Here is an 11,176-nt window from a genome sequence, read left to right on the forward strand (position 1 = left end):
TCTCCCACAACTGCATTCCACAGAACATAGGTTAAAGGAAAAGGCTAAAAGGCATCTAACAAACTCCATATCCATTTTGTTTTTTTCTCCAAATAGAATCATTTAAATGAAATCCTTTTAAAACTAGTAATAGATAATTTCTTAATGCAATTAATTTATAGATAAGAAGCCACCAGCTGACATAATCTCTTAAGGTGAAATAACATAGGCAATACCATTAAGATTAGAAGCTTGATACGAATGCCTACTTCCTGGTATTATGAAATATGGAACAGAAGGGGAGACAAAGTAATCATGAAGGTAACTGATACAGTTATCTATCTAGAAAACGTAAGAGAATCTACTGACAAGCTGTCAGAATAACTTCTTGAGTCAAATGACCAGATATAAAACAAAAATGTACAACTCAGTAGCTTCCTTACATATCAGCAATACCCTGCCAAAAAAAATAAGAGAAATAAAAAGCCCATTCATAAGAGCAACAGGGCATAAAATACCTAATACATTAATAAGAGCTCCATAGGACCTGTAGGAGTAAATCAATCACTTTTCCAAGAAGGTCTGCGTTAAAGCAATGGTGAGCTGCTGCTTGGGAAGAGCAAATACAAAAATGTAACTTAGAGACAGAATGCAGTTCTAGGACAAATGGATCCCAGTGGGATTTTTTTTTGTTTGTTTTGAAGAACCTAACTAAGAAAGTTCTTCTCAAAGAATGACAGAAAATGAGAATTGATAGCATTTGAAAAATAAAGAGTAATGAACGCAGAAGAGTCTTGAGCTAAAATTATTAAAAAGTATTTCAAAGTGACAATATTTAAGATGGTATGGTGTTGGCATAAGAATTTACAAACAGAATAACATGAGACAAAGGTCCTAACAGACTCAATATAGTATTTAATAACTTAGCGTATGAGGAAGCCTCATGTGACAGCAGAAAAAGGTAGATTTAATAATAGTGTTAGAAAATGACAAAAGACAAAAAAAAAAAAAAAACCCACAACAATATAATTGAGACAGATTTTACTTCCAGGTGGGTTAAAAAGTTAAATATTTAAAAAGTAATCCCATTTTAAAAAGAGCGCCCGGCCAGCCGCCCCGTCCGGGAGGGAGGTGGGGGGCAGCCCCCGCCCGGCCGCCGCCCCGTCTGGGAGGTGGGGGGCGCCTCTGCCCAGCCACCCTGTCTGGGAAGTGAGGGGCCCCTCTGCCCGGCCGCCACCCCGTCTGGGAGGTGTACCCAACAGCTCATTGAGAACGGGCCATGATGAGGATGGCGGTTTTGTCGAATAGAAAAGGGGGAAATGTGGGGAAAAGAAAGAGAGATCAGATTGTTACTGTGTCTGTGTAGAAAGAAGTAGACATAGGAGACTCCATTTTGTTCTGTACTAAGAAAAATTCTTCTGCCTTGGGATCCTGTTGATCTATGACCTTACCCCCAACCCCGTGCTCTCTGAAACATGTGCTGTGTCCACTAAGGGTTAAATGGATTAAGGGCAGTGCAAGATGTGCTTTGTTAAACAGATGCTTGAAGGCAGCATACTCCTTAAGAGTCATCACCACTCCCTAATCTCAAGTACCCAGGGACACAAACACTGCGGAAGGCCGCAGGGTCCTCTGCCTAGGAAAACCAGAGACACTTGTTCACATGTTTATCTGCTGACCTTCCCTCCACTATTGTCCTATGACCCTGCCAAATCCCCCTCTTGGAGAAACACCCAAGAATGATCAATAAATACTAAAAAAAAAAAAAAAAAAAAAAAAAGAGGCAGGGCACGGTGGCTCACGCCTGTAATCCCAGCCCTTTGGGAGGCCGAGACGGGCAGATCACTTGAGGTCAGGTGTTCGAGACCAGCCTGGTTAACATGGCAAAACCTTGCCTCTACTAAAAAATACAAAAATTAGCCAGGCATGGTGGCCCATGCCTGTAATCCCAGCTACTTGGGAGGTTGAGGCACAAGAATCGCTTGAACTGGAAGGTGGAGGTTGCAGTGAGCCGAGAACGTGCTACTGCACTCCAGTGTGGGTGGACAGAGTGAGAGTCTGTTTCAAAAAAAAAAAAAAAAGAATATGAGTGAACATTTCCTGAGTCTTAAGATAAACAAGGATTTTCTAACCAAAAAATAAAAGATATTATAAAAAAGGAAAAATTGTTAGATTTGATCACAAATATTAAATATATCTGCATGGAAAAATTATTACAAAAATTACAAGGCAAATTTCAAACTGGAAAAACACTTTTACAACTGTGACAAAGGATTGATATCTGTTACTGAGAAAAACATTTACATTTATTTATAAGAACAAGACCAGGGCCAGGCTCGGTGGCTCATGCCTATAATCCCAGCATTTTGGGAGGCCGAGGCAGGTGGATCATGAAGTCAGGAGATCGAGACCATCCTGGCTAATACAGTGAAACCCCGTCTCTTCTAAAAATGCAAAAAATTAGCCGGGAGTGGTGGTGGGCGCCTGTAGTCCCAGCTACTCCAGAGGCTGAGGCAGGAGAATGGCGTGAACCCGGGAGGCAGAGCTTGCAGTGAACTGAGATCGCGCCACTGCACTCCAGCCTGGGTGACAGAGCGAGACTCCATCTCAAAAAAAAAAAAAAAAAAAAGGACAAGACCAACACTTCAAATGAAAATTGGACAAAGTTCACAGATAATTCAGACAATTCACAAAGTAATATGGAAGACAACTATATTTTATAAGTTCAACGTCACTAGTAAGAAATAAACAAATTAAAATAATTCTGTTCTGGCTGAGTGCCCCATGGCTCACGCCTATAATCCCAGCACTTTGGACTTTGGGAGGCCAAGGTGTGAGGATCGCTTGAGCCCAGGAGTTTGAGACCAGCCTAGACAGCACAGCGAGATCCCAACTCTACAAAAAATGAATAAATTGGCTGGGTGTGGTGGTGCAATGTACCTGTAGTCCCAGCTACTCCAGAGGCTGAGGTGGGAGGATTGCTTGAGCCCAGGAGTTTGAGGCTGCAGTGAGCTATGATGGCATCACTGCACTCCAGCCTGGGCAACAGAGCAAGACCCTATCTAAAACACTTTTTTTTCCCTATCAAATTAATTTTAATTAGTTTTACTGGCAGTTTGGTGAATTACTGATCCTCATATTTCTGGTGGGAGTCTAATTTGGAATAACTGTCCTAAAAAAGAAAGATAGATACATAGATTTAGGAATATATATAAGCCTGAAAAAAAAAAAAAATATATATATATATATATTTTTTTTTGAGACAAGGCCTCACTCCGTTGCCCAGACTGGAGTTCAGTGGTGCAATCTCAGCTTACTGCAGCCTCGACCACCTGGGCTCAAGTGATCCTCCCACCTCAGCCTCCCAGGTAACTGGGACTACAGGCATGCACCACCATGTCCGGCTAATTTTTGTATTTTTTTTTAGAGATGGGGCTCACCATGTTGCCCAGGCTGATCTTGAACTCCTGGAGTCAAGTGATTTGTCCACCTTGGCCTCCCAAAGTGCTGGGATTACAGGTGTGAGCTGCTGCGCCCAGCCTATTATCTATATTTTTTGAGGCACTAATTTATGCTTAGGCTATTCTAAGAAAAAAACTAGAAATACAAAGATTTATGGCCAAAAATGTTCAGTTCATTGCAACATTATGTATAACAGCATAAAAACAGAAACAACCTAAATGTCCAACCTGTACTATAGATTATGATGTAGTCATTGAAGTTATTTTTGAAGACTATATAATGACATAAGAAAATGCTCATCGTATCATATTAAGCAAAAAAGAACCCCATTTATTAAATTATATTTACACAATCCTCAGTTTTGTAAGCATGAATTCTATGTCTTCATCTAAGTCACTGAGAGAAATGTGAACAGATGGGGTTTGGAACGGATGGAAGGTTCAGCAAAGTCAGCCTCCCTTTTCTGGGTTGAGGCTAGCCCTCTTCCATTCCTCCATTAACTGAACCTTCATCTGGCAATGGTTCCCAAATGTTTCCTAGGGGAGGGCACATAAGAATTACTGTGAGAGATGGTTTAGAAAAACAAAAACAGATTTTGGAGCCTGACCCACAGAGATTTCGACTCAGGAGGTCTGAGGTGGGGCCCTGGAATCCGTGTCAAAAGGCCTCCAAGTGATTCTGATGCACAGCCACGTGCAGAAGGAACCACGGCCTTCTGGTTCGAGGTTTTGAAAAGGACATTGAACACCTTTTGTAAGTCAGCTTCTGAATGTGAGTTAGGGAAGATAATGTCAGGATGGAAAAAGCCTTCCCCCTCCTACATTTCTCCAAATACTCTGTTGCTGCTTGTCAGGTGGATGATGTGACAACTGGCCCAGCTGCTGGCCTGCAGCGCTTCCCTGCTCGGACTGCAGCTGCCAGCGCTCCCCTGCCCACCCCCCGCCCCACCTACTCACCTCCTGCCTACCCCCACCACCCTACCCACCCCCTGCCTACCCTGCAGCTCCCTGCCCTGCTCTTCAGGACTTTTGCTCCAAGTCTTGCCTCCTCTTTGTCTTCTGAGATGCCAGCTGCTCCCTCTCCATGGCTGCCCTTCTGTCCACTTTTCATTCTGCTGAGGTTGTGCTCGTCTTTACCCAAACCCCTGTGATGCTTGTGGCCAGGCCTCCTTCCCCCAGGCCTAGCTGCTGAGAATTTGACGCCTCACATCCCACTCATTCCTCAACCCGCGCCATCTGGCTTCCTTCACCACCACTCACAGGCACACCTCTTGGCAAGGTCACCTGGCTCCCAAAGGCTAATCTACTGGTTCTGTTTCAGTCCTTTTCCTGGAAGCATCTGACACTACTGACCACCACCTCTCTCCCTGGCTTTTGTGGGGGTCGTTGTTGCTTTACTCGCCTCGTATCCCCTTTTCTTGGTAGCAGCATCCTCAGGAGCTGCCTTCCCCAGCTCTCAGGCCACGTGGTTGGGGCTGACCTCCCCACTCCCCACATTTCATGCCCCTGCCCCTAAGGATTGGTTCAGGGATGGGCATATGGCCAGGGTCAAACCAATGAGACTCAAGCCTGAGACTTTAACTGGGGCTGCTGAGCCAGCAGAATTCGAGGCTGGAAATGGAGGTGGCCGCCTGCCCACCCCTGAGAAGGAACACAACATGAGGAGGGCCACAGAGCCAACAGAGTCCTGGTGTGTCTCCTGCAGTCCTGGGCCAAGCCTGAAGCTTACACATCCTGGTCTGATGAGTTTCAGGAAAACGTTCTTATCTTTTTATCTAAGCTAGCTTTGGTTGGATTTCTGTCACTTGCAACCTAAAGAGATCTGAGACAGCACTGAGCCACTACCCTCCCAGGCAATTACCCACCTCTTTGGTACTTTCCCCGGAGGGTCTCCACAAGCTCTGCTTCCTCTCACTTAAGAGTCCTGTGCAAGGACTTGTACTTCCCAGATGCTGGCTACTAAATGCTGACACTCCCAAGTCAACAGACCAGCCCAGATATCTCCCTGAGCTCCAGACCCATGTCTTACCCCTCATGGACATCGCCACCTTGGTGTCCACTCAAACATGACAGGTCTAAATCTAAACTTATCATTATGCCCCATCCTTCCTCTTCTTGGATCCCCATCTCAGTGAACAGCTGTACTCCCCAGTTACCCCAGAAACCGAGGCCTCATGGGTGACACCTCCCCACCCTCACTCCCTGGCCCTCTTTGGGCAGCTAATTCTCTGCTCATTCCTCAGGGCTCAGCTTTTAGGCTGCATTCTCAGGGAGGCAGCCTTTTCCAACCCGCAAGCCTGAATGAGGGGGTCCCTCCTATGCCCCCAGCCACCCTGTGTTTCTAGTGTCACAGCGCTTGTCACTCAGAGCTGTGGCCTGTTGACTCTCTTCTGTGATGGCTGTCCCCAACCCTGAAATCAAGATCATTTGAATAAATGAACACTAGCATCTGTAGGTGTGATCTTATATTGTATATTGAAAATATAGTCTAATTTTCTGTAAAAATTAAATATCTCAATATTTTAGAGAGATCTGTAAAGGGTATAGTATTTGGAACAGAAGACTCATTTTCAGGAGCCCCAGTATCTGGATGAGTGTGAGAACCACTGAATAGGACCCATAGTTTTTCTGTGTGAGATTTTATTTTTTAAAAAATAGACGAACCAGGCTGCCTATTAGTGAATGCCTTCACTTCCCTTTTCCTTAATTACTGAGTCTAGAAACTTATCAAGGGAATGAAGTAAGCCTTTGTTCCTATTCAGAATCCATTTCCCTGCTTTTTTGAAAATGAGAACATCTGCCTGCTTCCAGTGTTCCAATACTTTTCATATTCTTCACAATTTCTTAAAAGTCACCAAATACAGTTCTTCGAGCAGAAATGCAAGTTCTTTCATCCATGTGTCCGGCCAGAGATTTCCTGAACCTCGCCTGTGGCAGGCCCTGGGAGAGCTCCTCAGCCTGTGGTTTTAATCCTCTCTTGAACACAGCTGGGCTCCCTTCTGCCATCTCTGGGGCATTTTCTTTGAGGAAAAGGAGGAAGCTGAGTAGTTCTGCTTTCTGTTAATGTTGCAGCAAGAGCCCAAGAGTGGGCCGATCACTTCCTGATTCTTGTTCTTGTTCTAATCATACCTTAAAAGGCTTTTTAATGTCCAAGGCACTTTTACCTTCTCAGCCCACTCCAGCTTCTTGATCCTTCATACCGCCCATAAACCTTGTCTGCACCCTTGCACGTGCACCCCTGCCCCTTTTTTTCCCTATTAAATGCTACAGTTAAATGTTAATATCTAAAGTTTTTAAACACAATTACGGTATCAAGCATTTTATTAAAAATTTTTATCATACTTTGATTTTACCAACTTGAGTGTTATAAACAATGAACATGTTTATACATTGACAAGAATACTCATACAGGGATTGTGGGATGGCTACTTTCACTCCCTTTTCCCTCATCTTTACTCCTTTTTTTTTTTTTTTTTGGTAGAGATGGGGTCTCACTATGTTGCCCAGGGTGGTCTTGAACTCCTGAGCTCAAGCGATCCACCTACCTCAGTCTCCCAAAGTGTTAGGATTACAGGTGTGAGCCACTGCACCTGGCCCCTCATCTTTACTCTTTAGTTCCTTTGCCCTTGGGTTCTTCTAGCTTATTTCTACTTTGTTTTCTTTCTGGCATCCATTTCTATTTTAAATTATTACACATAGATGCAGAAATTACTTGGCTGGCGCTAGTTGCAGAATCATGAAAATTAAATCACAGGATGCTTAATGTTGAAAGACTGAACTGTTTTGGTTTTTTATTGAGATATAATTCATATACCAGAAAATTTATTCTTTTACAGGGTGCACTCTTTTAGTATATTCACAAAGTTGTGCAACCAATATCATCATCCAATTTCAGAACATTTTCATCACATCAAAGAGAAACTCCACGCCCACTAACAGTCATTCTCTATTTCGTTTGCATGCGGCTATCCAGTTGTCCTAGCACCATTTGTTGAACTATAGTTTCCCCCATTGTTCTAACAGTTTTTAAGTGGTTTCTTAGGATTCTCTACATAGAAGATCATGTCATCTGCAAAGAGTTTTACTTTTTTCTCTCCAGTCTGGGAGTTTATTTATTTCTTTTGTTGCCTTATTTCCCTGCTCTCTACCCTTTTAAAGCCTATATAGTTTCTTGAGTGACTTCCCTCTTTTTTCCTCGTTAGAATAAGTTTTCTGGGGAGAGGGGACAGAGCATAGGAAGGGAGAAAGTGGAGCTCTTAAAAATGTGTAGTTTGGGACGGGGCGCGGTGGCTCACGCCTGTAATCCCAGCACTTTGGGAGGCCAAGGCGGGCAAATCACCTGAGGTCGGGAGTTCGAGACCAGCCTGACCAACATGGAAAAACCCCATCTCTACTAAAAATACAAAATTAGCCAGGCGTGGTGGCACATGCCTGTAATCCCAGCTACTCGGGAGGCTGAGGCAGGAGAATTGCTTGAACCCGGGAGGGGGAGGTTGCGGTGAGCTGAGATCACGCCATGGTACTCCAGCCTGGGCAACAAGAGCGAAACTCTGTCTCAAAAAAAAAAAAATTGTGTAGTTTGCATTCATTTCAAATGGACTTCATACTTTTTCAGTGGAAATGTCTTCCTTCACAGCACCTGGGGCCAGGGATTTTCTGGAGGAATCTTTGAAATCTGTTTTCCTCAGGTTTTGGACACAAGCCTGGGTGAGCTCCATATCCATCCTTCCTCGGCTAGTACAGAGTCTAAGATGACACGGTCACTTTCCCCCATGCCCATCTCCCCTCCTTCTCTGGCCAATTCTTTATTGCCACTCAAAGGCAGAAGAGCCAACAGCAATAAGAGAAGATTCCCACCATGTCAGCACAGGTTCTGTGTCATCAGTGACCTCTTGGAATGTGCAGGAAGCCAGGGAGATAAGAATCTATGGCTATGTAGATTAGGTACACCCCACAGCCAAGTATGAGCTTCTAGGGCCCAATCGCTAGAAGCAAACAACCCAGACCACTAACCAGGCTCTAACTAAGGCAGGATCCAGGATGCTCAGCACCCTGGGCCAACCCTTCCGCTCAAGATGAATCCATGGTTCATTTACAGTGTCTGGGGTGATACTTAATTCCAAGTTCACAAGTCTCCAGGGTAGCTGCCCTTTTGTTTGGGGATTTCCTCCCGGGTGCTAAATCACTTCCTCCTAGCTCCAATCTGAAAAGCAATTCAGGTCTCCTGTGGCCTCACCAAGCTTCCTGCCCACACTGATTTTCTTCTAACCTCACTGGTCTACCTTGTGTACATCACCTAACAACAAAGCCACTTAGCTCAAGGAAAGCCTCAAGAACAAATGGCTTCCTAATAAGGTGATTCCTCCCTCACCCTAGGGTGGCCCACAGCTCCAGCACCTGCTGAGAGGCGGCCAATTTGGATGAGGTAGCTGCCAGGAATCAAATCTCAGAACCCTTCATAAAACTGCGCTTAGCTATTCCACAAATTTCTCCAAATAATGAAACAGAGAGAAGAGTGAGAATATAATGAGAGAGAAATCTGGAAAAATACAAAAGATAAATTCATGTTCCTGTGAGTTGTGTTCATCTTCCTGGGAGTTGATAATCAGGCTGGCTAGCTATCCAGTCTATGGGAGCAGAGAGAGGGCTGCATTATCTCCAGGTTGGCACAGCATCTAGCAGGGGCTCCCTGATGACACCTGGGCACAACAAGGACCTCACAGCAAAGACAAACAGGAGGAAATGCCTAGGGTGTGGGGACATGCCACCACTAAATTACAAAAATATATGCCTTTCTTCTTTGTATGTTTCAACAGTACCGCTTCCCACTCTTGTACCACTTGGCCATAACACTTTATTATCCCTAGTACCTAAAAACTAGACAGTATTACTGAGACCTTAAATGTGACATTTGTCATCTTTCAAGGTGCCAGTTACTGTAATACAGCTATGGTTCATTTTGAGTGTCTGGGTGACGGTGACATATTTAATTCTATTTTTGTCTTGTCCATAAGCACCAAATAAAGCAATTTTGAAATTACTTTCTTCACACTCAATTTATTGTCTAGAACGACATTTCAATACACAGTATATTTGTTTTGTGGAATTCATTCGCAGTGTATCTGGAGGCCTGGATTTAACATATTTCCTGTAGTGATAGCTACTCTATTTGTAGGAACTATTTAGGTCACTGGAGTGGAGAAAAAGAGGTCGCTACTTAACAGAAATGGCATGTATCCAAATATAGATGCAGTTTTCTGAACACCTGTTGCACATCAAATGATGAAGAGATTGTTACAATTTCCAAAACCCTGGACCAAAACCTTAAATGATCAGCACTTTGTTTCAACTGATACACGGCTTAAGTCAGAAAAATAAGTTCTTCTTACCAAAAACAGTGAGCCTAAATATGCTGGCTGCTTTAGAAATAAAACAGGTGATCAACAAAGCAATCTGTTTCTGTCTAAATAATTTCCCAGCAAAAGTCACTTCTGATGAAACTATATGATTTGAACCACAGGGTATGCGCAGTGATTGTGTGCTTTCAGAAACACGGTAAGCATGACAAATATTTTCAGTTGTCAAGGGTAAGCGAGGAGGGAATGACCCACCTAAGAAATGGAAACTAACAAATAGTAATATGACACTCCCCCTTAGTTCCACAGGCTGGTGCGGCTGCTACACGCAGCTCACTTCCTACGGGCGGCTAAAGGCGGTGCATGAACTGAACGTAGGCGGCCTCTTTATCCCCTCCCCACAACACTGTCGGGTGGCACGTAAAGACCTCAAGGGAAGGGGGCCTGGGCGATACGCTGTCCTGCTGCCATTCATTTGTTCAAGAAATAGTTGAACAAATGAATAGTTAAACAAACGCTCCAACTAGGACTCTGTCCCATTCGGATACCCTACGCCTCTCCCCCCATTTCCATCCCTAGGCGTCACTCCCTCGTCAAGAATATGCTGATTATGGCTCGCGCCCCCTCTCTCCCTTGGACCCTCCGGCCAGGGCGACCGGACGAGGCCAGCGGGAGCAACGCCTTCCGAACCGCAAGGAAGGAGGGCTCGGAGTGCGCAGGGCGCGGGTTCGCGGGACCCTCCAGCGCGCGGGGCTGGCCAGCCGGGGCGGGGCCGAGGGCACCGGGCGCCGAGCTCCGGGAGGGGTCCCCGAGGTCGCGCCGGCCGGGAGGGGCAGCGGCGGGAGGCGGCCGACTGCGGCGCACACGTGGGGAGGGCGGAGCGGGGCGGGGGCCGGGCGAGGGGCGGTGGCGGTACCTGATGAAGGTGGTCTTGCCGGTGCTGTACTGGCCCACCAGCAGGATCATGGGCTTGTTCTCGAAGTCGGCGTCCTCCAGCGCAGGCGAGTGGAACTCGTGGAAGCGGTACGCCTCCTCCAGCGGCAGCACCTTGCGCAGGTAGAGCGAGCGCAGCCCGCCCGTCACCGTCTGCACCGCGTCCGCGCCGCCAGCGCGTTCGCGCCCGCCCGCCTGCCGCCCCATCCAGCTGAACATCCTGCCGCCAGTCCACGCTCGGATGGGATCCTGCTCCGGGTTCTACTCTCCCCGGCTAGCACTGAGCCGCCCCGGCCGCGCTGGCCGCCGCCCGAGGCGGGCCCCGCCTTGTGCTGCCACAGCCAGTCTTCGGCCGCTACGTCACGCGCGCTCGCCCACTATTCAGAAGAGCTCTCTCAGGTCCTTCCTGATTGGATCTCTGCCAGCGAGGGCTGAAGGCGTCAGCCA

General features: G+C 46.1%; 1 protein-coding gene across 1 annotated transcript in view; it reads right to left on the reverse strand.

Annotated features, from left to right (window-relative positions):
* The window catches only part of EHD4 (EH domain containing 4), a 75,417-nt gene extending 64,253 nt beyond the window's left edge, over nucleotides 1–11,164 (reverse strand). Inside the window, exon 1 of the mRNA XM_510639.9 lies at nucleotides 10,713–11,164. Coding sequence (XP_510639.2) covers nucleotides 10,713–10,948 — 236 coding nt within the window. The 5' untranslated portion in view covers nucleotides 10,949–11,164. The remainder of the gene's footprint in view (nucleotides 1–10,712) is intronic.
* Between the last annotated feature and the right edge of the window lie 12 nt (nucleotides 11,165–11,176).

This window comes from Pan troglodytes, chromosome 16 (genome assembly GCF_028858775.2).
Source record: "Pan troglodytes isolate AG18354 chromosome 16, NHGRI_mPanTro3-v2.0_pri, whole genome shotgun sequence".
In the NCBI taxonomy this organism is placed as follows: Eukaryota; Metazoa; Chordata; class Mammalia; order Primates; family Hominidae; genus Pan; species Pan troglodytes.